Raw genomic sequence first — 26550 nt, 5'->3', positions numbered from 1 at the left:
GACCGGTGGTAATAGAATATAACAGCTAGGCTATGTACTGTAGCAAAGACCTTTACTTCAGGGGGTTATTAGAAAATAGTTTGGCCCGTGCTTTAAGTATCAGTGAGTGTAACTGTTGAATATGAGCTAGTGGAGTCAAGTGTTGTAAATTAAATTGTTCATTTTGTATTTTTCTCCCTCTTCTCTGTTTCACTCAGGGTTGGACTAAATTCTATGAGTTTTCCTTGTCTGACCTCCGCGCTGGATTTGAGATCATTGACAGGCTTTTTGAAGGTAGGAGAGCTGGTAACAGATTACGCTATGAAGGACAGCTCTGCAATACACATTGTAATGAGTCCTGGAAGCCGCAGGGACCGTGATCAATTACCTCATTAATTTACACTGTCTCTGCCAGAGCGTGACCTGGACAACTGGGCATTTGCATATCTATGCTGTGTGTGCGTGCGTGCGTGCGTGCGTGCGTGCGTGCGTGCGTGCGTGCGTGCGTGCGTGCGTGCGTGCGTGTGCATGTGCCCTCCTTCACAACATGCTGGAAATTCCCTTTAGCTCGTACTTCAGATTCCTCTACACACTCACTCATCTCCTTCGTGCTTCCCTCACGCTTTCTCCAAACCATCCTACCTGTTCTGTCCCTATGGTATATTCATTTCTAATCCTGTCCATCCTTGTCACTCTCAATAAAAATCCCAGCATCTTCAGTGAAGCCACCTCCAGCTCTGCCTTGTGTGCTACTGCTTCCAGTCCATAGAACAAAGCTAAACTTTCCCTTTCTGCTAATAGCCTTCTGATTTAAACCCATCCATCTTTTGAGTTTTTTGTCCAATATATTGGGTTTGATATGAAAAATTGGGAATGAAGTCAGCACTTTTCCAGCTTTTATTCAATGGTTTTGACAAATATGTGGCATTAACTATTCAGTACTGTATTATATTTCAAACACATGCATCCCCACACATTTTTTGGGAGGACCCATAAACAAGGCAACCAATGGCTGACAAGGTGGCCTGTTCTCTCATTATTCCATGACTAATCAAGCAGGTAAAAAAAACTGAAGGCGCTCCTGAGTGTTCCATTTGCATTTGGTACCTGTTCACTAAAGCTCATAAAAAAAGGTCCAAAGACGTGTCCATGCGAGTGAATGAGGCCATTACACGGAAAACCTACTCAAAGCAAATCCATTAGAGAGATAACAAAAACATGTGAGTGGCCAATACTGCAGTTTAGTAAAGGATTAACTGGCATCTGAGCAACAGCAAAGGTTCTGAAGACAGTGGAGGACAATTAAAGTGGATGACTATGAAATTCTGTCTATGCAGAAGAGGAATCATTTCAGAATAACTGTAATCTATAATCAATATGATAAAGTAGGCATTCTCAAGGACCCACAGATGGGAAGAGGCAGGGATTGGGTTTGAAAGGAACATCTCATGACATAAGCTACACAGCATCATGTGTCAAACCCGTAGAGGCTCTGGACTGGACACGCTTACATTTGGCCTCCTGTGTTTTGTTCCCTCTAAGGTGGTAAAGCGTTTCAGTGGGAGTTTGTCCACGGCCTGTTGGAGAGCGCCATCTACGGTGGAAGAATTGACAATCCCTTTGATCTGCGCATCTTACGCTCGTACCTGGAGCAGTTCTTCTCTGCAGCCCTTCTCTCCTCCTCTCACTCCAGCGCGAGGAAGGGCAGAGGTGGAACCCGTCTCTTTCCGTCTCAGATCAACCTCCCAAACTCTTGCTCTATATTGGTAAGTGCCTTAAATCGCAGTTGCATGCAGAGCAGCTGTGTGAATGACTGTGATCGCTTGTCTGTATCTGTCTCATGACCATTGTGTGTGACTTGTATGTGTCTCTGTGTCTTCCCAGGACTACAGCAGCGTAATAGAAAACCTCCCAGAGGACGACAGGCCTGCGTTCTTCGGTCTGCCTGCCAACATAGAAAGATCCTCTCAGAGAATCATCAGCTCCCAGGTGCAGCCACACTTCTTTATACTGAGCCACCTGCTTATTCCCACAAACCCACACATCCACAACCTCATTCTCCACCTCACACATGCAGACATTCAAACACACTCTTGTTTATTCCCATCTGAATCACATAAATCAGAAGATGCTACATGTACACTGGGACATGACACACACACATGCACAGAGACAGACAGATTTAGTCTATTTTTTTGTCAGGTAGTTTTTTTGTTTACTATGTATTCTTCACATACAGTGCATTTCACCAGTCAGCCACAAAAGCATGGATGCTTTTATCATTTAAGTCTTTTCATCAGAATTCCATTCAAAACAATAAAATCCATATTTTTTTAGACATCCTACTCGTTCCATTGAAACATTTACTGTGCCCTCTGTTGCCCAGGTTACATAGACACTGCTTTAACTCAGCGGTCTGTTGTTGACATACCTTGTTAAAGGCCAGGAAACAACAAGGAGGCATTAAAAACAAGGAAACAGCTGTCTTCACTGAAGACAGTTACTGACAACGTGTAGCGGTGAATAAAGCAGGTGAAGCTGCTCAGAACAGATACTGATGCTTTCTAGCATCTGACACTTTGAACAAAGCACCAGTCTGTGATATAGGTTAGGTAGCATACAGTAGGCGGTTCCTTTCCCCCTTATTCACTGTGTTCTGAGAGACGTCAAGTTTACTTCTCTGTATTGTTTAAATCACAGAAGCGATTAGCAATTTGTTTCTGAAACCTGGACCATTGCGCCGTGTGACACTTCAGCCACCTGTACTGTTTTTGTAGTTTATCTTTGTGTGTTTGTGTGTGAGTTCACACACGTGTCAAACAGAACCCACAAACCACTGAGGACCCCTAAAAGCAGCTTATATTAAGGTCAGAAGCAGTCGCCCATTTCTATTTATGCCTTTTTAAAATTAAATTACTGTAGATGGTAGGTTTAAATGGTAATCCATCATCATGAAAATCATGTCTGTTTATATTGAATTATTGTATGGTATTGTGTTTGTAAACATAAAGTAATTTTAAAAAGTGCAGCAACAGGGTAACTTTAATAAATAGTGCACACACAAAATGTGATTTATTTAACCGTGGGATCTGAGCTCATGGCGTCCCAGAAGGTGAAGTGGAAGTACCTGCATTACAGGAAAGGACTGAGCGTCAACCCAACAAAGTGTGTGTGTGTGCGTGTGTGTGTGTGTGTGTGTGTGTGTGTGTGTGTGTGTGTGTGTGTGTGTGTGTGTGTGTGTGTGTGTGTGTGTGTGTGTGTGTGCGTGTGTGTGTGTGTGCGTGTGTGTGTGTGTGCGTGTTTGTGTGTGTGTGTGTGTGTGTGTGTGTGTGTGTGTGTGTGTGTGTGTGTGTGCGTGCGTGCGTGTCTGCGTGTGAACACTTTTTGTTATTTGTATAACAATGTTGTCAGCAACAAAACGTGACGCTGCAGATGGTCTGCAATATTTTCCCCATATTGGTAATCATTTATGGATTTGTGCTTTCACACATATGAGGTCGTTTTGCCTGTCTGCAGATATGGTCACTGCAGATTGGGATGTACACTAACAGCAACGCACCATCCATGTAATTTACTGCTGCAGTGCATGTTTGTGTATCTCTTCTGTCGCCCGTCCTGCTGTCATTTGTCAGTTTGATGCTCTCGCTCCCTCTTCTTAATTTATGCTCTTGCTTTTCCCTGAAGACTCCTGTCACTGTCTGTGGGTTGGGCACTTAACCAGGCACACTGAACAGAGCCCAGGGGACATTAAGTAGTTTTGGTACAGTAGATGGCACTTAAATCAAATCCACGAGTGACGACCCCACATAGTGCAGAATGGTCCTAAACAACGATGAGGGGTTCCCTTGGCTTTACAGACTCAATGACGCATGATGTGGTGGCGTAATGTGTTTTTATGTCCATGGGTTTATCCACATCTTTGAGCCATTTTCATGCATTTGTATGTAAAGTATGTAAAGTACAGTTCAGGAATTGTGGGTAACCTGCACTCAGTGGGATTCAAGTTCAAACTTCCTAGCAACATTGTCTAGTAACTTTTTCATCGCAGCTGGTCATGGTGTTAAATGCAGTTGCTGCCTGGTAGTCATTGGCTGAGATGGGATAAATCTTAATATATTTAAATCCCTATACGTTTGAATCCCCATACATTCCTAATCTCCACCCTCAGCTGCCATCGTTTTAGCCCTGTCAGGGTGACGCTCTAGATTAGATATCTGGTGCTTCTCTCTCCATCCATACATGCCCATACACACACGCTGACACACACCTTTCCTCCTGAGCAGAGAAGATAAAGCAGCTGTTAGTAAAGAGTTCTCCTGGACCAAATGAAAGCCATTTATCAGACACCTTGGCTTCACTCACAACACACACATACAGGGAAGCACACATCTGCACAGGCACACACACTGGCTCTCGATAAAAGCACTATCCTGGACTCTAAGCCTGAAGCTAAGCATGCTTGATTAGGTGTATAAGAGGCTGTTAGGAGATGTGTTTGGAGTTGGCCTTTTTTTCATCTGTAACATTCCCAGTCTGGAAGCAGCATTGACTTCAGGGACTGCAGGGAGAGAGCGGATAGTTTATGACTGTATTTTGAAAATTAACAGTGGCTTTTAAATCAGATGTTGTGGTGACACTGAAGTGTGTGCAAATTAAGTGTTTTTACATTTTCAAATGATTTCAATACAATACTTTAGAACAATGATATAATATTCAGGCATCTTGGAATGGCAATACACAGTTTACCAACATTGCCTCAAGGATAACATAAGTGTTTTTTTAATCCCATGTGCTTTTATTTTCAGTCAGAACCCTACACAGTGAAGTTACTGTAAGTGTTCATAGTTGAATTGCCTTCAAAAGTAGAAAGTCAAACGTCCCACTACATGATCTCATTAATGTGCTGATTTACAACAGAATTAAAAGAAGAAAATAAAACGCCTAAGCCTAAACGATGAACACTCTCAGACAGATGTTCCACTTTTCCATTGACTCAAACCTTTAACTCCAGCAGCAGAATGATTCATGAGTCCATGCACCTGAACAAACTTAGTAAGAATTTGATGATGATCTTTTGAAAACCTTTTTGTATATGGTCATTTCCATGGTGATGTTGGACTTTGTTTGATTTGATACTAAATAGAGTTCAATATACAACAGTATTCCAGTGCAGTCCTTTGCTCAATGAATTTCTGTTTATGTTTAAAGGTGATTTCCCAACTGCGTGTCCTAAGCCGTTCAGTTGCGACTGGGTCAAAGTTTGACAGGGAGCTTTGGTCAAGTGGACTTTCACCTGTTCTCAACTTGTGGAAGAAACTCAACCAGGTGAGTCTCCCTTTTTTATTTGATATTCTTTCTACACGAACAAGAACCAATGTTTTTTCTTCATTTTATACGAAATAACCAAAATTGAAGTAGTGTTGATTTTTTTTTGTGCAATGTTTCTTAAAATTTTAAATATATCACCTAAAATCATTGACACTATCATAATATCTGTAGATTTATTTCTACATGCAACAAACACTTATTAAGTTGTTTGCATCCCTTTTCATTTGTTTTTATTATATATTTAAGAAATAACAATAATTGACTCTATTGTTTATACTTTTATTATTGTCAGTTATGTCACAGCACAGATAAACATTTGTTTGATATAGAATTTGTGCTCTTTCCAGTGACCCACAGGGTTTGTTGTCAGTGTGACCTGCTTTGTATGATAAACTCTGCATGCAAGCGCAGCATGATAATGATAAAATTAATTTACTCATCTTTATTTGTATGCAAAATCATGTTGTACATTGCCCTGGCAGCAGCGAGTAGTCTAAATGAAAAGCTATGAAAACTAATTGGAAATTAGTAGAGTCTAACTGAGCAGTGTGTGTGATAGCCACTACATCAGGCGACACTGCTGTGTCCAGTTGCTTGGAGACCGGCCCCGTTCTAAATCTAAAGTACATCTCTACCTCTACAGTACATTAAATAATTTAACCATCATATTCCCATGCTCCTGCTCTTTTCTTCACTTTCGTTGTGTTCTCACGTGCTACATGCCTGCCTCTCTGTCCTGAAGTCAGTTTCAAGTAGTCTCCTAGTTTTTTGATGTTTGACTGGCTCTGTAGGAGCAGCTCGCCGCTCGTGGCTCACAGTCTACCTCTGACTGCTTTCAATTAACAAGGCTTTGGCATCAGCTGAGCCATCATAGACGTGTGCTCTCCGCATGCATGCTTATGTGCGCGTCTGTCTTCTCACTGGCCTCTCTGTGGCTGTAAACACACAGAACCGTGTGTGCAGACACGGTTCTGTTTCCTTTATGTTCTACATATTTGTATGTCGTCTGGATCGAAGGAAGAAGCACAAGATAACAAGATACAGATACTGTTTATTTGGCTGTTTAGTTATTGAAAAGAGACAATAGCTGCGCGGTAGACAAGCTGAGTCCCATCCTACCAGCTTTTTTTCTCATTGTCGCATTTATCTCTCACTCTCCATTGTCTGCATTCATCCATCCCACGCTCCTTCATCCCTCTTTTACCCTTTTATCTCCTCTGCCTCTGACTAAATAAATGTGGGGTAAACAAAATAATGGTGCAGATTCACAGTGTGATATATGTGGCAGAAAGCAACATACTATATGTATATATTTACATTTAAAAATATATATATAATTGGGTTTTAGGTTCTGTTCTGTTCTTGTAGTCGACCACTGTTAATTATTGTAAATAACTGGTGCTGTTGTCTCCTCTGTAGAGAAAAAAAGATTTAATTTACTCTGTTACTGGGTTGCATATTATTATTGTAGCAGATTCTATTATTGAAGAAATGTAGGTTCTTCAACTTGAGCTACTGTAAGTGAGGTTAGAGTGTACCGTAGTGATGAAAGACATTATGTACAGTAAAGGAAGAAGAAACGCTGCAAGTCAATTTAAACAGCCTGCTGCAAAGGCTAAATGCATTCCAGTGATGACAGTGACATGGAGCGCTGCCATTGATTTAACTTGACAGAGACATGTCAAGCTCGCTCCGTATTAGTGCAGGATCTATGTTTGTGTCAAATTGCCTTTAAAGGTCTTTGTTGGTGTACCATCTATTCATCAGGGTTCTACGCTGCTCCATCAGAAGGTGGCCTCTCCCACTGAAAGTCATGGCTCACCGGTCCTGTCATTCATCGCTCTGGAGCAATTCAATGCCGTCCGCTTGGTCCAGGTGAGTCACATGAATGATTTATGTTATAAAGATCAGTATTAGAAGTTGGAATCATTACCAAATAAAAAAAACAACACCAAATGTACCCACACTTGGCACAGTACCTCCACTAAAGTGTAAGTGTTATTACAGAGTATCCACCAGTCGCTGGCTGCACTGAGCAAGGTGATCAGAGGGACCCAACTGCTGACTCCTGACGTCCAAAAACTAGCTACTGCCCTCCTCAACCAAGAGGTAAGAAAATGAATGATGAGGAAGGCACTGGGATGTGCAGACTTGGCATGAATGGGTGAAGATAATGTGTTAATCTGTCTAAAAATCACTGCATGCGCATTTTTATATGAGCTATATGTTTAATATATATAAAGTAACACACACTTCAGTAGATGGAGCTGCCCTGTAGACATCTAGCAAACACAGCATATATTCTCCTGTGTGTCCTCGGGCTGAGATGTGGGAATGTGATGAGGTAGAGGAGGAGAGATAAACAATCAACCTTTTACTCCTTTTATGTTTGTCATCTTCTGTAAGCTGCCTTTTCAGCCTTTGGCGCAATACCTTCATCTGTCTCTGTTTATGTGAATCAGCATTTCTTCAGTCTCAGCTCGATTTCTGCCCCATCCTGCTTCCACCCTTTTCCATTCATCTCCCATTTAATCTTCCCAGCTTTTATTATTTTACCTTGTAACAAGCTGCTTAGATCCATTGTGTCAACGTTTCACAATGATGATTGTCCAAAGACGTGCATTAGGTTGATTGGCTTCTCTCCATTGCCCGTAGGTGTGAGTGTGTGAGTGAATGGTTGTCTGTCTATGTGTTGCCCTGCGATGGACTGGCGACCCGTCCAGGGTGTACCCTGCCTCTCGCCCGTAGCCAGCTGGGATAGGCTCCAGCACCCCGTGACCCCGCACTAGGGAGTAAGCGGTTAAGAAAATGGATGGATGGATGGATTCCCATGAATATTGATATAGTAGTTGAATTGCTGTATTATTATTAATTGCTAAATTGTTCTAATCAAAGTGTTGATTAGAAGAATGTACAGTATTCATCTTTTAGGTGGCTGTGCTGCTGCATTAGGAGGATAAGATAAAGTGTTATGATAAAGTGTTAGTATTAACAAACAAAAAAAAAACATAAGTGAACTATAACATACCTCAATATACGAATGTACAAATTTATGACCATTTTATCACATCAGAAAATTGCGAAACTGCAGCTTAAAACTGGAGCTGATATTTGATCATGAAGCGCCATATATTTTTTATTATTACGTTAAATTAGCTACAAGAAGAATCATTGTGGTTTATGTGACTGCTATAAAGAAGACCAATATAAAATTGATCAAGCAAGCGTCAGTTATACTATAATACTATAAATTCCTACAGTAGTATGCACTAGACCTACAGGTTAGTTTGAGTAAACCTCCTCTTCCATCCAGTAGATATTTCAATGTGTAAATGATTCCAGCCTATTTCTTATCATTCAGCTGTTTTCAGTTGAGAGATAAGGCAGCACTAGTCTTGCTTTACGAGACTTCGTTGTTTAAGCTGCCATTACTGATTAGCCCAGTTCCAGCCAGTTCTGAAAGGCTGTAAATCTAATTTTTATATTTAGAAAATAGATAATTTGGATTTGTAATTATGTAAAAGTATGGCCGGTACAGCTCTGGAGGGTTGTGCCAACTTCTCCCCTCAGCTGTGCTGTGAAAATAATTAGATACTTGGATTCCAACCAATCATCAGAATTTTATCAGTGCCTGTTCAGAAATTAACTTGTCAATAGTCCCTGTATTTAGTTGACTTTCTTTACAGCGATTGTGCCAGTGGAGCTTTTTTAACAAGCTGTCGTCATGACCTGCTAGTTTTCACAATTCAAGCCCTTTGGCAGTGAGCTGCAACACACAGTTATTATTCCGAATGAGAAAATATGTAAAATCATAAGCACTGGTTAAATATGATTTAGCTAAACACAAACAATAAATTTAGAGAATTTAAACAAAAAATTTAGCAAAGACATGGATGTTTCTTAAAGTAAATGTGTAAGAGTATAAAGTAACGTCTACTAAACACTGCAGAATATTTATTTTATTCTAAACTAGTATTAGTTTTGTCTTTACCATCATCAATAAAATAAACATTACTAACATGTTTATCTCATTAATGCTTCATTGTGACACAACACGCACACACAGCAGGAGAGATGCTGAATAGCTGACTTGCAGCTGAGATGGGTACAAGGTCTCGTTTAGTTCCATTATGACTTTCACACTTGAATAACATAAAATGTTCAATCGTCAGACTCCCACTGTGCATATTTGTGCATGTACGTGTGTGTAAAGCGGCTTCTTTGATCTCAGTTTAGGCAAAATGTGGATCATCCAACTCGTTACAACTAGAATGAACATACTCCCCCCAAAGGAAAGGACCCCCCCACCACCACCACACACGCACACACACACACACAGGCTTTGTCTGTGCCTTTCAAAATCAACCATTTCAAAGTCTCGAAACCACAAGCAAGTGCAAGTCTGTTAGAAAAGAAAACACATAGATCATCAGATGTTTTTGAGGGGGGTTCAAGAGACCCTTTTAAAGGTCTCACAACAGCGTCAACTTCGCTGTACCTTGTTGTCCTCATCCTTCTTTTGTGTCTCAGTGTCCTTTGGCGTGGCAAAACAAATGGGAAGGGCCAGAAGAACCAATGCAGTACCTCCGAGCTGTAGTGACCCAGGCGCTCGCCATACAGGTAACATCTATTACCTGTTTCTCTTTGATGGGGGTCTGTGTCTTTACCGAAGGAACAATTGTGGCCAGACTAGATGTATTTCTGTGTACTCGCAGTGAAGGCATTTAATGATGACCTCACGGGGTAAATGCTGCTAGGAAACCTCTGCAGGTCCACTCTCATGAGAATGAGACTAGTAAAGTTTGCTAATCAGTTTAAGTTTAATTACTGAAAGATCCATTTTAATCCACTCCCCAAGAGCCTTGTTCTCTAATTATGGGTATTAATGTTCAGTTTCAACTTGTTTTGAAAGGACCTTGACTCTCCACATGACTAGGGTACTTTCAGCCCAAGGACCAGGCTACTGTGCGTGCTGCAATGCTGTAGCTCAGTGCTGTACTGCATGTACAATTGAAAGTATTGCACAAATACTTACTATTACTCGTGTTATTATTACTATCATTTAAAAGATTTAAAAGCACAAGGTTTGAGGAGCGTCAGCCTCAGTTTGGTGCCAGGAAATGAAGGCTCCCGCTCTCCGTCTCCTCTCTACTGTGTCTGACTGTACGCCTACCTCAATATGCTCTGGCAGACTAGAATGCACACGCATACGCACACACATTCAGAAACTACGTATTTCCTTGTGAATTTGATGCATTTCATTATTGGTGTGGGCGAGTCTCGCTGCCTGTGTGTGTGTCTGCCGGTCGGCCTGCCCACCCATCTGTTTATGTGTGTGTCTCCCTGTATGCCTGCCATCTCTCATTTCTCTCTGTCAGTACTCGTCCTGTCTACCTGCACTCCATCTGTCTTCATGTGTGTCTTTCTGAAGGCTGGACTGTCCTTAACTGTCTGCGTCTGCCCATCAGTGCTGAGTGATATCTCTGTTAGCAGTGCGTCGGGTTCCTCTTAGCTAATCAGTCTAATAAAGGTGGGCTCAGCCAGAGCTGCCGCTGTGTGGAGCTGCTGAAGAACAGAGCACAGCGGTTCACCCACACACACACAAGGCAACCTTGAAAAACACAGGCACATACTAGCACAGCGTTTAGGGTTAGAGTTATGTAAATGGTTGTCTGGGTTAGACGCACAAGCAGCTCAGGCATGTTGATATGGAACGTGGGAGACGTCAAGTATTTTAATGGCCATACATTATATTTGTTTCAATACTGTCAATCAGAAAACACTCATTGTCTTGGCTAGAAATGATGATGACAATGCACAGATCATTCTTTTCTGTTTTTTCAGAGTTAACACTACAAACATTGTGTGAGTGCGTGCGCGTGTGTGTGGGTGTGTGGAAAATTGTATTTTCATTATCTTTTATTGATCCATTAAATGTTTTGCCTGGTTCTCTGTAAAACTCATTTTATGCCTGAGTTATGTGTCGTCTGGGCACGTTCACTTGTTATTTTCCAGGTCTTTGGGTTGTTCTGCCCGTCTTTGTGTATGTTTATCTCTATGCCTGTGTATGCAGACCTGGGTGGAGCGTGCAGGCAGGAAAGCATTGCTGACAGACACCTTAGATTTATCGGAGCTCTTCCACCCCGATACCTTCCTCAACGCTCTGAGACAGGAAACCGCCAGGTAACAATGCATGATTGTGTTTCTATTAAGGACTTAATAAGAGTACGTGCACTCAGCTTAACAAAGCCTTCCCGTGGGTTTAGGTCCATGGGATGTTCGATGGATAGTCTGGTGTTTGTCTCATCGTGGAGGAGCTCCATTGAACAGGCCAAGCTACAAGTGAAGGTAGAAAACACACGACCCTACACATCATATGTGCCGACGGCAGACACACGTGCTTTCAACCAGCTGCAGAGAACTGGAGCAATAAACAAAGCAGGCTGTCTGAACACAATACAGATGCACATAAGAGGGATAAACCTGAACCAGACACAGAGGGAGAGAGAAAGTTAAGTTACGGCCTATCCATTAGAGACGAGCATCATCAGGTCTCTTGTGCTTTTTTGAGACATCTGATAGAAAGTCATAAAACCAAATGGCTGGGTGTTTTCAGCCTTCATTCCTTTCCTTTCAAGCCGTGATTTAAGAGTGATATGTAATTGTATTGGCTGCAATAAATAAGACATTCATTTTTTTTAATATTCTGCCATGCCAATAAAAATTGGCGCGACTTGATAGGCACTCAGTTTAAATAGACAGGGAGAAAGGGGAAGGGTGTGGGTACTTAAAAAAGGCTGCAGCTGCAGGGAGGGAAGGGAAACACTCAGACATCTGACGGAGTAAGAGAAAGGACATAATTGTTGTGAAGGAATGAGCTCTCTTACACTCACTCAATGTTGCTTTTTCTGGATTTGTCTCTTACGTGTTCCTGTTCCCGCTCAAGCAAAGATCATGGTGATTTAGTATTTGTCTGTGCATACGCTGACATGACGCCAAAGTTCCCTTTATTGTCTTGCCCACTGTGGAAATACCCTGAGTCACTGCACGGCTCACTTTAACTCTATCTCTGTCATGAATGATGTGCATTATGTGCAAGTTAATCCCCCAGTGTTGTCTTTGTTTTCCCATTACTTCTGCTGCAGTAACCATGTTATTCGTCATATTTGTTTCCTCTTTACTGCTCCCTAATTTATTTATTTCTTGCTCCCTGTTTTTGTGTCCGCTCTGCCTTTTACCACATCTGTTGTTGACTTGTAGGTTGGAGGTCTCCAGTTGGAGGGTTGTAGTTTTGATGGCCTTCGTCTTTCTGAGAACCAGCATGATTCCCCCAGCGTGTCAGCTGTGCCTCCCTGTTTCATGGCTTGGGTTCCACAGGTTTGTATAGAAAACAGCAACGTTTGTCTTTGTTTAATAATCACTTTGTTTAGACACTTAGTCCAAAACTGAAGGCCAACCAGCTTATAATAAACAAACAATGGTTTGCAATTTCTGTTTGGAAAGTGATTGAAGTCACTCAGTGAATGACCTAATAATCATTTGTGTGTTCTGTGGCCAATCCTAGAACCCTGCTCCTGATACATCTGCCTCTGAAGACAGCATCTGGCTACCACTGTATACAAGCTCAGAGAGAGTGAAGGTGGTCACACACATATGTCTGCCCTGTGGAGCCAACCCCAGCCAGTGGATTCAGACTGGGGCGGCACTATTTCTCAAACAGCAATGAGCAAAGAGACAGTAGATAATACCGATAATACCGTCATAAAAGGGGGATTAGACAGGGCAAATTATTAACACTCCAAAATGTCAGGCTGTGTTATAGACTTCATCTTCAAATGAAGTACCTTTGCTTGAAGATGTTACTTTGTGTCACTGTCATTTGCATAATGGTCTGTAATGGAAATAAGAGGGGCGGGAAAAAGCAGTGCAGTGATCTGCTTTTCACTTTTAAGATGAACATCTTTTTCCTCATTGAACCACAGACAGCAAAATCAGCTTTAATAAACATGAACAGATGTTTTATGCAACAATGCTCCTCATGCAAAACTGTAAAACTGTACATCAGTAACCATGCGTTTTGGAAGAATATTTATTGAAAATAAAGAACACCATAATAATTGTTGTTTTTTCTAAAACCATATGTATTGTAATAATATCACATTTCACCGCCTGCTGTGTCTGATGCTGTGCTCCCTGAAATGTCCTTCGCAGGCATGAAACGCCTCAGTGTGTGCTCCTAAAGCTCACGGTGGTTCTCTCCCCCTCGCTCACAAACACTCGGTTAGTCCTTAACCTCTGTGTGATTGGTTCAGAGCTGAGGTTGAGCGGAGCCATTGAAGCTGTGATGGATGTCCACGGAGCTGAGAGCGAGGGTGCTGTATTTGTGGAGTGTGTGTTTTTGTGCGTATGCATCCAAAAGCATCAGCTTTGATTGATGGTTTAATTAAGCCTTTTTTCTTTTTTCTTGGCTTTTTTTTTTGTTCGTGTTTTGCAGAGATGCAAATGTTTGTGCGTGTGCACGTCTCTGCTTCTGATAATATTTAGCTCAACACTATTGTGAGGAGATTTTGAAGGCGTTCGCGCTGCAGAGTAAGACTTTAGTGTTTACATTAAGGTGCAGGTGAGGGATTAGTTATGATGGTTAGAGCAAGGGGCTGTTTAACGCATAGCAGTGGGTGTCCTGACAACTCTAGAAGGACAGGCGGGTGTGTGTTTGGGTTGAAATGAGGGAGGAGCGGGTGCTTGTGTGTGCACCTCAGTGTGACAAAATGGGAGTGAAATGGAACAGCGGGTCTAAAAAAGAGAGATTGGATTTCAGCGAAACGAGACCCTCTGGGTGGAGGGATGCAGGCAGGGAGAGACAGAGATGATGGCGCGGGAGAGAGAGAACTGGAAAAAAAGCTTGCGAAACGTGTTTGTGAAAACGGCGGAGAAACAGGAAAGCCAGGACACAGGTGGGGCTAAAGGGAAAGAGGTGGATGTGAAGGTTAGGGCAGGTGGCGAGTGAGTAATGGAGAAGTAAAGAGGAGCAGCAGCTGCTATTACAGTGAGCTGACCAACCACATACAGTACAGAACTAAAGCATACTGGAGGTGTAGTTCCTGTGTTATTCAAATGTTGCATTGACCTTATATGAAACAATAACAAAAACTCACACATACAATAAATAGAAGAGAGTGGAGTTAATGATGGTGCTTAAAGTTTGATGCCTCCCATTCTGAGGCAGAGGTGGAACGAGAACCTCGGCGCTGCAGTGAAGAGGAGCGATTCACTAAGAGACTGTTTCCAAGCTTATTTGTTTACAGTTTGTTGTTTTAATTATTTTTTTTAGCACAAATTAGCGTGGCAGTTTTGACAAAGTACGGGGCTGAAGCGCTGCCTGCATTCTGTTGCTGTCGCGCTGAGATGTTTGTTTGCATTTTGATTGCACAGCCCAGACAGTATGGGGCGGTTTCAGCACAGTGCTCTCACTGCCGCCTGTCTCATATGTGCAACTGACAATGGTGTTTACCTCAACAATGTGTTTGCAAACAGGCCCGTGAGCGCCGCAGATTGAATCGTTCTCCAGCCTCCTGTCTCGACCCTCCCTCCATTCTTCCACCGCTTCCTGCACTCATTCTTCTGTGACGTCCACCATTCGCTGTGTTTGGGTTCCTCCTCTGTTCAGCAAACAATGCTGTACAGTGCTTATGTAACTCCTCACTACAGCATGTGAGACATAAACATTTTTGCTCTCATAATCCTTCTAACACACAAACACACACACACACACACACACTCTGTCTTCGATATGCTTTTTGCTCCCTGTACATTTTTTATCGGCCCTTTGCATTTGCTCACGCAGTCACATTTGGCCTGTGCCGCCGCAGCTTGTGTCAGGCTTCTCACCCTGGTACTCTTTAACTTGTTGCTCCCAGCACGCTCACTGCACCAACATCTGGTGGGGCCTCATAAAATAGCAGTGGTAAAATGGAACATGGGTTCCTGCGTGCAGCTTCTAGTTTGGGTTTCCACGCTCCGAATCTTAATCACTGCTGCATCAGGCTGGTGCCACAGCTTCATTAAAGTAGCACACCAAATGTCTGATGAGCCACAACCAGCTGCACACACTGTCAGTCCGTCTGATTAAACGTGATTACACTGACGTAAGTAGGCGAATCACCGCTACGGAGGATGTTACTGGCTGATGCCCCCATTCCACTGTGATGTTTCTTCCAGTAAACCACCACCCAGAATCACAAAAGATGGCCCGGCATGCCTTACCTCAGCAGAAGTGCTTCAGGGGTGGGGAGTGAGAGGAAAAGCTAGTGTGACACCGCCCACAGGATACTTCAGAGGAAGATGGAAAAGTGCTGAAAATACACTGCAGGGAAGCGGCGAGGAGGAGGTGCCGAGTGAAATGGGGAGCGTCACAAGCAGGAGGGCCAGACGTTAGGAAGGCCAAATGGGATCTACCTGGTTTCCAGCAGCTTTTATTCATGAGGACCTGTGCTGTTAACCAGCTTCTCTCCGTTAAAATAATGAGGTTTCTATTTAAATGCTCTCATATCTGCAGTGGTACCTTCTATATAAAGTATGCATCCATCTACATAATTACATTTCCATTCTCACCAGTAGAAGTCTGAATGAGATTTTTCAGGCTCAAAATGGAAATGGACACAACCAGGTGTTTTATTTCGATAGCATATTTTTAAATTTTGCAGTCTTAATTAAACTGGTCTATGGCCAGTCTCCTATAGCACGCCAGCATCATGAAAACATCACAGCTCCAAGAGAATTCTGTCATGATCTAACATCTGGGTCAGAATTTCCAGTCAAAGAGCTCCCTGAGGCCATATTACAGCAGCCCACTGCCCAAAATTACCTACATAATTCCTGTGTCTGTCACACCTTTATCCTGTAATGGATCGTTCCTCATGGCAGCTGTCATCCAGGATGAGGATACAGATTCTGCTGAGGCACAGTTCAGGTCAGACAGATGCTGATTCAGCCAACACCATGTCCTGAACCCGCAAATGTCGTCCTCATTTCTCCCCACACTGGAACATACAGTAGATGGCACAAATGAACTGAGAATAACGTTATTTCAAGAGAATGAATCCAGCAAGTAAATAAAAAATATATAAAAAATACATGCTAAGAAACAATATATTTATTTAATGCAGTCAAATCCATTGAATACAAATGTCTGTAAAACTATAAAAAGTCGCATTTTTTCCTCTTTGAACCTTAAAACTTTATTCCACTATAATAAAAAAACGCGTCTAAATGCAGTGTAGAATTGCATTGGTTGTCACACCTGTCATATATGCGGTGGGGGCGGGTCCTGTACGGTCCTGTCCCGCACGTGCATAATAGCGCGTAAAGGTTACTGTACTAAATGAGCTAGTTCATAAATCTCACTTCACTGCAGCTCCCACAGCAGCTAACGGTTTGCTACCCGGGGTTAGCCTGTTAGCATGCTAGCGGCGTTAGCATCGCCCAATCTGAGCCATGTTGTTAGCTAGTTTGGGAAAGCACGCGCGAGCTCGTTATGAATGATAGATAGACAATGAAAGTCGATACATAACGTCCAAGGTGGAAGCTGTCCCATGACTGTCCTCATGAACACGTGAGTACTGACCAACACCACACGGTTTGCGAAGAAAATAACTTATTCATATTACTTATAAGAAGTGAAAACACTATGAAATCCTGCATGAATCAGGGCTGGAGCATGTATTGATAAGCGAGGAAAAGCAAGGAAAGTCCCCCAGTGACTCAGGGCTCCTGTGCATGTTGCTGGGGTGATTCATGATGGACGGGCCCGTGGGAAGCGGCCGTAAAGGTCAAAGGTGAGAAGCTAAACGGGCTGTTGGGGCAGCATTTCTCCTGGGTCCCTCTGACTGTGCCTGTTCGTAAACTGCATAGTTAACCCCAGTGCTTATACTGTACGTTTCCCTCCAGCCAGTTTAGCAGTAAAAGCCCACCTCGTTGACTGATTGCAGAGCAGTGAAACCTGCGTCTGGGCTGTGCGTGTGTTTGCTTTGTTGAGCAGCGGCAGTCGTGCTAGTGTCTCCCCAGAGGGCTCCTCCTCCTCTTCCTCCTCTTCCTCCTCCTGGAGCAGAGTCAGAGGAGCTGACAGAGGACCACGGGGTCACTCGCTTCTCTGATCTGTGATCCACTCAGGAGACACGTACACAGGGGACATTTCTTCCCTTTTTTCTTCTCCTCCTCCATTTGTCTCTCCTCGCGTTTGTTCTCACCATCTGCACTTGTCTTGGCTCGGTCTTCTGTCTCTCCATCCGCTTTGACTCGTGCTTTCTTTGTTCATTTCTCATTAGCTCTTCTTCCCTCTTCCTGCACCTTTACACCCGTCTTTCTTCTCACAGTTTTTTCCAACCTCCCCTGCTTTTTGCAACTTCTCACTTCCTATCTCTTCCATCCTTGCTTCTCACATAATCTCCTCAAATGTCTCTCTCTCTTTCTCTTCTCTAATCCGTGATCTCCCTGCAGACTAAGGGGATTATTGTATTGCTAGATGTTAGACAGGATTCCTGAAGGACTTCTTGCCATCTCTCATGCACTATAAGAAACTAGAGCCTGTTTAAATTGTCCGAGGCTTTAATTTTTATCAAACATTTATCTTATACTTCTCAATTACATTGAAGTTTTTTGTGGACTAGAATCAATAAATAGTCTGTTCCACCATGTGCTGCAGCTGGCTGTCACATTCGAGCTGAGATTAAAAGAACAGCTGGTGCCAATGATGTCAAATGTTCCACTTGACCTCACTGATGTATAGGTGTTTGTAGGATTATGCTCAGAAATGTTGCCCTGATTAGGCGTTTGAAGAACTGTGTTGTTACTATTTCTAATTTTCTCTAGAGTGAAATGTTATTATTGTATTGATACACAATTTACTCCTTACGCAAATTACTAATACTGGTTTGCAGTAGTACCAAAAGCCACAGAAGTCACAGTTTGTAGCCGTTCCTCTGCAATGTAGTGTTTCATCAGTGCTGTTAATGCTGTGTGAGCGAACTGTGAATATGAACAGTATTCTGCACTCTGTTTATCAGATCAATGATGCACACTGGCAGATTTGTCGTTGCACGGGACAGGGTGTATATTGAACGCTCCTACAAGTACAGTAAGCAAAAGTCACAAGCATTGTGGACTTTGTGCTGTTCAATGTACATTAGAGCACAATCCTGTTTATAAATGCCAGTGGGTGACACACGGTGCCGAAGAGAAGACAAACCACAGAGTCTCTGGCTTTTGCTGCATGGGCCCTTTACCTGTCAATAAAATCCTGGCACCTCCAGTTTCAGCACCATGGACAGCGGCCATCCACAGCAACCCTACCTTTGACAGCCCCGTCCTTCGGACTTGGCCAAAGCTCCGTTTCAAAGTTTTACAGCTGGAACATACAGTGTAGTACCGGCATAAACTTGAGTCATTCCAAATTCACACACCTGTAGAAAATACTTTTAATTCTGGGCCAGTACTATTTGGAACTATTCAGTGAAAAGTTCTTGCCCAATAAAACGGGGAGATCAGAAGTGGATTTGGTGTTCTGCCAATACACTTGGATCTTTCATAGGTGGCACTGAAGGACTTTGAAGCTGTACTTTGTCTCAGCACTTCAGATGCCCAAGCTTGGCTTCGAGCTTAACAGTGAGTTTGGAAAGCATCCAGGGATCTCTGTTTAAAGTCCTTAAATGATCTGTTGTGATTTTCCTCAGTCAGAGCTTTATAAATGGTGTTTAGCCCTTTACCTCCCTAAAAAGAAACACTCATGTTTGTGAGTTTAACATCTCTAACAACCAGAATGAAGCCTTGGCTCTTTGACAGCAGCTTGAAAATATTTGGTTAGGGGTTACTTCACCTCACCCAGCATCCTTTTAATATGGGCTTCAGCAGTTTTTGTAGTTGTCAGTGCTGCCAGAATTGCTGGCTTTGCAAAACCACTTTCATTCATTACAGATGCTCAACAGACGGCCTGGGCTGTAGCAAAGATCACTTAGCACCACAGCACTATTTCCTACCCATTCATTTTAATAGAATGACTAATGTAGGAATCACATCTTGAACACTTAAATGAAGACAAGGCGGTGAAGCAAAGCTCTACACACATTTGTCTGTGTGTGGATATTTGCTAAATGTACAGGACAGTTGCTTTAGGTTTTACTTCTCATCGTCTGACTGAGGCGTTTTAGAATCAGAGCCAATAATTACAGATACAATTCCTTTGTACGTTGTTGCTCTTTCTTTTTCTTTTCTTCCATAACTCCACTGTTTAGACGTGCATTTGAAGGCGACAGACTTTATCTCCGATATTGAAGTTTCAGAAAGCTATTTGCAGCGTTTTTCCCCATGCTGGATCAATGTCCCCATCACTGGCCACACACCCCATATAAAAGCTGTTTTCTGGATAGATTTCATACAAGGCATCAGTCGACTGTAAATCAATCATATTTCAGTTTGTGTTATGTGGTGTTACACTTCGGATTCACAGTTTGTGCTTCAGTCAATAAGGCTCTGGGTCTTTTGTGTTTTGCTCTTTTTGGGTTTTGACCTAAACTATCACAACCTGATAGTCCAGCAGGTTCTACCACTAAAACTATTGGAATGTTATTATTTATTGTACACTGTAGGCTGCTGGAACAAAGCATAGTCTTGCAGGAGGCTGGACTGTCCATTCTTCCTGCTATAAAATGCGGAATGAGGCTAGTGGAGGGGTTTGGAAATAAAAATGATTAACAGTAGACGAGGGAAGAGGGAACATAAAAAATATAATTAAAGTGGAAGAAATACTGGATAATAACCCCAAACTCATCCTCACTTCCTCAAATATACCTTGTTACTTCTTGCACCTGTATATCTTAGAAATTGTATAGCATAAGTAGGCACAGGAACTATCATACAATACAGCATGTACATGCAAACAGCCCATACAACCTTTAAAATAACTAAAGTTAAATGTTATTCACTAGTCTTTTCTGCTTCTCTTCTTTTTGTTTATTGTTAGAAAGCAGTTAGAAACCAGGGAAATTGTACTTCCGCAGTTATTCTTAGGTACTGTAGAAAGTAATTTACAGTCAGTTCTATGTACCATTTTGGCTGTTGCACAGAAGTTTCAAGTCGCAGCAGGAAGTGAGGCTGTCACATTCGTTCTAAAAGGATTGTCTCTAAACTCAGACGTCTGCGCCGCTGTGTGGGACAGAGCATTTTGTGGCTCCAGTTTGGCCTCAGCGATCCTCGGCACACACTCCATCTAATATTGAAGAATGTTCCAGATTAGAAAGCTGACAGCGGCTAACTGACCAGCTGCACTAACCCCTCCCCTTCGCCATCACAGCCAATGGAGCAGTGTAGATTAATGACCCCCCCAGACCCTGGCCAATCACCAAGCCCGGCTCCCATCCTTAGCGAGGGATGCCCTTGAGCAAATAACCACACACACACACACACACACAAACAAACACACACACACACACACACACACACACACACACACACACACACACACACACACACACACACACACACACACACACACACACCGCGGCTGCACTCTCACCACTTAATTCAGGCTCCTATGAGGGCAGTGGGCCGTTCCGTGCCGATGTTTATGGTTTCTCTGAACCTGCAAATCACTGTGATTACGGCGAGGCGGATTTATGACTACGGCCCCGTCTACCGACCCTTAGACAAACCATGGATCACCCAAACACACTCGCTCACAAGCACACAGACGCACACCCACAACCAGCTCAGACGGCATAAAGGCTCTTTGTTGTGGTTTGCGGCTGCTTATCGTGTGCAAAGTGACCCAATCGTGTGTGTGTGTGTGTGACAGAGCAGACGTGTCATGTTTCGCATCTCATTTAACCACAGACGCTATAAAGAAACAGCGGATGATTCACATTGTCAGAGTTAAAGCTGATAATATGCAGCATCTTCGGGCAATTCGAGCTCTGCAGTATTTCCTTTCACAAGCAATGTGGATCTGCTGTGTAGTCTTAACTGTTAGACATCTCCTTTTGTACAGCTGGCTTCTGAGGCATGAGAGGATTTAAGGAGTAATACAGAGGGTGAGGCTCGTTGCACTCAATCATTTCGTTGATGTGTGGCAAAAGTACAAGGTTTTGTAAGAGAGTGTGGGTTGAAAGAGACTGCTGTGTGTGTGCCACACTGCTTGCTGGGGGTTAGCACCAGAAAAGAGCGTTTTTGATTCTTTTATTTTCTCACCTGTATCCATTTTGTTTCATGACTCACCGTGACCCAGGCTGCACGCGCGTGGGAGGAGACGCAGTCGGGGAAGTGTCAGTAACAATCAAGCTGCCAATTCAGACCATGTGTGGGCAAATGCTGACGGGTTCGACATGCGTACGTTTGAAGTACTGTAGGTAAACTCATCATGTGGCTCCATACAGTATATGTGCAGGCATGCGTGTATAAGGCAGTGGTTGATTGAAGCTGATGTTGATGGAAACTGTCTCCATAATGTGCTTCTGGTTTCTCGTGGGAAAGCATAATAAATCTTGAGTGATTCCTTTCACACCTTGCTAGGACATCAGGGTTCTTTCAAGTAAGCTGATTGGTTTTTGGTTAGTACAGCCCTACACACACACACACACACACACACACACACACACACACACATCCTTGTACTTCCATAGAAGGAAGGACCTCCATTGACATAATGCCTTCTCTAGCCCCTTACCCTAACTCTAACCATCACAACTAAAGGCAGACGCCAAACCTTTGCTCTGATCTGAACCAAACCTCAAAAAAACACATCTTAACCCTCAAACAGGCCTTCAAAAAAGTGAGGGCCGGCCAAAATGTCCTCACTTTGTCAAAATGTACTTACTTTGGTAGGAAAATAGGTTTTTGGGTTCTCATTTCAATGCAACACACACACACAAGCACACACACACAGTTTTATATATATATTTATTGTTTGCGCATGAGAGGCTGCCTTTTTTGACTTTCATCTTTATCATCAGCATTGCATCAGGAGGGTAGGGTGTTCCTGAGACCTGTCCCAGAGTAGCTCTTCGCAACTCCCCGTCTAGAAGAACACAAAATGGTTGCAGCGGCCGCCACATGCCTCATACAGCTTTTGAAGTTTCCCACATCCTACTGCTTCAAAATCTCTTTAAATATTTTAACCCAAACCTTAAGCCAAACCGCGAATGAAGACAGAAGAAGAAAATTGATAGAATGCAAAAAGAAGAGAGCTTGATGGAAGTTCATGACTCAGACATCATGATAATAAAAACAATTGGTAACTATATGGAGGAGGAATGTGAGCGTGCCTGTAATGGATGGCAACGGGAGCATGTTCACATCCTCTTCAGAGAGAAAGAAGATGAAGAGTAGGAGGTGGATAAAAGATGGCACAGGAATGAAGCGAGCAAAATAACAACTTCTTCAAGGGAGGAGTGTGAGGGTGACTCATCTTCGTCCAACCTGATTTCACTCTTTATTATAGATGGATACACAGTCAATGCACACATTTCTGCAACAGACATGGTGTCAGACTGCATTGCTTTTGAAAGGCTGTGAAGGGAGAGTGTTAATGGCTTCAAAATGCTTTTAACACTCCTACCCACACAAATCAGGCTCCTCCATCTTGCTTTCACTGGTGCAGCTACAGTAGGAGGCTCCTGTTTGTTCCTGCTTAAATGATACACAAGCACTGACGCTGAGTCAAGTGTTGCCGTTGAGCTTCGAGGAAACATTGTGAAGTAATAGCTAGGTGAGGGTGTGGCAGATCCTATACATCTGTTTAAATGTGAACGGTTTGTTATTATACATGGCGTTACTCTTTACTGCAGTATTTTTAGACTGTGCTCAGATGCAGACAGGAAGTGACAGATGGGCTTTGCCCATGTGAGACGGTAGCTATAAGAACTGCTTACGTTCTGTGGATGTGGTTTTGCCACATTAAGTGTAGCATAGATCATAACAGCATACGTTGCAAATTAGTCCAGAGTCTTTTTTTCCTTTTTGTAGCAGAGCGTGTGGCTAAAGATCCCAAAGATGGAGTGAGATACTGGAGGCTGTTAATATACGGCTGCAGACTAAGTGTTGGCCATAGCTTCAGGCTGCAGTTTCATACAGTAGTTTAAACGAATGAGAGGGCGTTTTCTCTCCTCTTCCAGAGATTCTTCACATGTATATAACCCCAGATGTTCCTAACCTCTGTGTCCATGCAGTTGAATTCTGCCCTCATCTCTATCGTGGCAGAGATTTATCTGCATAGTGTTATGTGAAGTGGTGGTGGTCTAGTGACGAGCAAAGAAGGTTGAAGAAAGACAGCTGATGAGTGCAATCAAGTAAATAAAGGAACACGGAGCGACTTACCTCTGTTTCTGTGAGACACTCTTACTCTTAATTTGCTCGCTGTCAGAAGTCTACCAGGGGAAAGCGATGTTGCTGTTGGAGACTTCAGTTGGAAGGTACGACGTGAGGGCAAAACCAATTGGACAGAGAACAGTCTGTGTGATAGTGTAACTTGTGTTATGAAGATGAATAAGTTTTTAACTTAACAGTTCGTTTTGTGGTAAAACTATTAAATCTTACATTGCAATCTGAAATGAAAACGGTGAATAAGAACGTCCCACTGATTCACAAAGAGCGTGAAGGGACTGATCGGCTAAATGATCCGTCATATACTGTATCAACTAGGACTTTGTCCACATCAGGTGGAAATGACTATTTTCACCATTCTTTTCCTGGTGGTGAAGCATAATCTGAGCCAGCAGCCTGTTTTGCAGTGTTGCATAATGGCTGGCTGTTGGCGTTGGTTGTTTGCTCAGTAGCAGAGTTTGTGTCTAATGTGTTTACTCTTGCAAATGCTTATGGTTTTCTGGTAAGATGGGCTGTAAGTGGTTCTGTGGGCTATATTTGCTACAGTGTATAAATCATGTCTGTTTATTTTGTGGGGATCTGATAAAAAGAAAAGTGTGTGTTGTGTAATGGGTTTTATTGCAACATTGACAGCATCATTACTATATAAATACAGTACCCACACAATCCTGGCCGGTCTATTAGAAGAGGTGTAAATGACTGTTATCACAACCCTATTGTTATCTATTGTTCAGTAACAGACTAATCATTGGTAAAAGGGAAACAATGCACAATATTTTACCTTCATTTCATTCCTCATGTTCATGGCGTTTTCACCTTACAGCTGTTTGAGTGCTAGCAGGGAAGGAGGAGGGGCCACATTCCTGTAATTTGTGTTTATCGGGCAATTTAAGAATCTATTCTGTGAGGTTCTAAGAATAGGATTGTGTGTTTGTGTTTTGTGCCACCACTCACCACAGGCATCCCTCTCTGCCTGTGAGTTATAGGAGGCAGAGGGATTTATTGTTTACTTAGTTGCTTTGGGGTTTTATGATGCATTTCGCACATACTGTACTGGGCATTGTGACTCCCACAGTACCTTAACCTAAAAAGTACCTAAAAAGCCCTGTTAGCACTCAATGAAAAACATGAACCCTGAATTTATGATTTTATTTGGCTGTGATCAAAGGTTTAGTTAAATAGTAGCTACTGTAAATCCATAATGATGACTGATCAATGGAACAGTGCACCGTTTCGCATAATCTGACAGCATCTGTACTCCAGTAATGAGAAAAAGCAGCTCCACCGCTACATAAACATTCCTAGAAACCCTTTTACTGCGCGTGCTCTGTGGTCAGCGCCGTCGCCAACTCTACCATGTGTTTCCTGTTTTTTGCACCTTTTCTGTCACACGAGGAGCCCCACGGCTCCCAAACAAGCGTCTCTCTCCGGCACGTATGCGGCACATGCAATAATTTATAGCCCAGACTGCACCTTCCTTGCATGAGCAGTCGCTATGCGAAATGTGCAAGCGTGATGCTGTGTCCTAGGACCTGTTCTTTACCTCTTTAAGGTTGTTTTTGGATTCACTGCCGTGTCCTGCCTTATTTGCGATTTGCTTGATTCACTTTTTGTCTGGGTTGAAATAGGCAGTAAGTGGAACCTACTGAGGAAGCAGAATAAAGTGTGACCAGGGTGATGTGCTGTACGATATGTGGGTAGCGGATTTGGATTTGTGTTTTTTATGTTGTACTTTTTAACGTTTTTAACGACGGGAAACAGTTAGTACCTTTATTTGTAGGACATATGGAGTTTGGTTTGTTTACTCAATTTATTGCTCTAAAAATTGATAAAAGACTTAATAAGTGAGAGCTGAAGCCCTAATTGCAACACTGCTGTTAGAATAAAAAGCTTTCACGTTGCTGCTAGTTTTTTGCGACTGTTCTTATGACTTTTTCTACCCCTTAAATCAGCATCGCAGCTAAAGCGACTTGGTTATTTTTATGGTGCTCCCAAAAGCTTAACTGTGATCATTGATCAGCCAGCGAAAGGTTTGCGATGCACTAAACCCAGCGAGGGAGTGTGGGGAAGAATCGCATAGCAAACACAAGGAAGGTGAAGGATTTAAATCACTTGGTGGATTTGGGATCTGTATGAAACAAGCAGGACTGACAGCTGAGTTCTTGTTCGTACTGTAGCAGTGACTCAGCAACCCATAAACAGCCACTTACATGTAACTTTGCGTGTGTGTGTGTGTCTATTTCTGGCGGAGCAGACCCGGTAGCTTCACAAAGCAAACCCGATTAGAAAAAGACACTTCAGAGGCAAAGCTCTTAATCTCATTTAAAAACCAGTCAAATCGGTGCTTCCTGCGTCTCGTTCAGGGTTTCGGTCCTTGCAGGGCTTGGCGTGTTGCACGCGTGTCTGTCTGTGAGGCCCCGTGTGAGTTTCAGGTGTTTATTTATAGATGTCTGGGTTGTTAGAGCAGTTTGTTTGTGTGTGGGTAAGCTCTTTAAGCTAATTGAATAGTCTGTGAGAATAAAGTGCGCCATGAGGTTCCTGTGCTTGCAGGAGTAACTCCTTTCTAACTAATACACCAGCCCGCAGACACAACAGTGAATCGCTTCCATCAAATTAAAGTGAGTCGGGCGCCTCAGGGCTCATGTTATTTGTTTCTTCCTGTACCCTTCTCCCTCTTCCTCTCTCCGTATGATCCCTTTGCCCCGTTTGCCTCCACTATGGCTTTGCAAATAATGCAATTTAGCAAACCTTGCTGTTCGGAAGCTGGGGAGAAAAATGCTTGTCCTCACCACTTTCAAAGACTGGTGTAAAACTTTTAAAAGCCTGAGATGGTGTTTGATGCGGCCAGTGGTGGGCACACAGCACAATAACAAATCC

At 42.8% G+C, this 26550-nt stretch overlaps 1 protein-coding gene and 1 long non-coding RNA gene across 7 annotated transcripts in view; both read left to right on the top strand.

The window, feature by feature from the left end:
• LOC114867841 (cytoplasmic dynein 2 heavy chain 1) overlaps positions 1 to 13424 on the top strand; it is a 70671-nt gene extending 57247 nt beyond the window's left edge. For all 6 annotated transcript variants that reach the window (XM_029170912.3, XM_029170910.3, XM_029170911.3 and 3 more), the window contains 11 exons: positions 198 to 273; positions 1522 to 1745; positions 1864 to 1968; positions 5188 to 5304; positions 7075 to 7182; positions 7315 to 7416; positions 9838 to 9927; positions 11381 to 11490; positions 11574 to 11655; positions 12568 to 12684; positions 12872 to 13424. In XM_029170912.3, coding sequence (XP_029026745.1) covers positions 198 to 273; positions 1522 to 1745; positions 1864 to 1968; positions 5188 to 5304; positions 7075 to 7182; positions 7315 to 7416; positions 9838 to 9927; positions 11381 to 11490; positions 11574 to 11655; positions 12568 to 12684; positions 12872 to 13033 — 1293 coding nt within the window. In that variant the 3' untranslated portion in view covers positions 13034 to 13424. The remainder of the gene's footprint in view (positions 1 to 197; positions 274 to 1521; positions 1746 to 1863; positions 1969 to 5187; positions 5305 to 7074; positions 7183 to 7314; positions 7417 to 9837; positions 9928 to 11380; positions 11491 to 11573; positions 11656 to 12567; positions 12685 to 12871) is intronic.
• Positions 13425 to 15521: 2097 nt separating this feature from the next.
• Positions 15522 to 26550, top strand: part of LOC129605040 (uncharacterized) — a 22871-nt gene continuing 11842 nt past the window's right edge. Inside the window, exon 1 of the long non-coding RNA XR_008696508.1 lies at positions 15522 to 16918. This is a non-coding gene — a long non-coding RNA (uncharacterized LOC129605040). The remainder of the gene's footprint in view (positions 16919 to 26550) is intronic.

Source organism: Betta splendens, chromosome 13 (genome assembly GCF_900634795.4).
Source record: "Betta splendens chromosome 13, fBetSpl5.4, whole genome shotgun sequence".
NCBI classification, from domain to species: Eukaryota; Metazoa; Chordata; class Actinopteri; order Anabantiformes; family Osphronemidae; genus Betta; species Betta splendens.
Note: the sequence above shows the minus strand (reverse complement) of the source record. Positions and strands in the feature narration are given on the sequence as shown.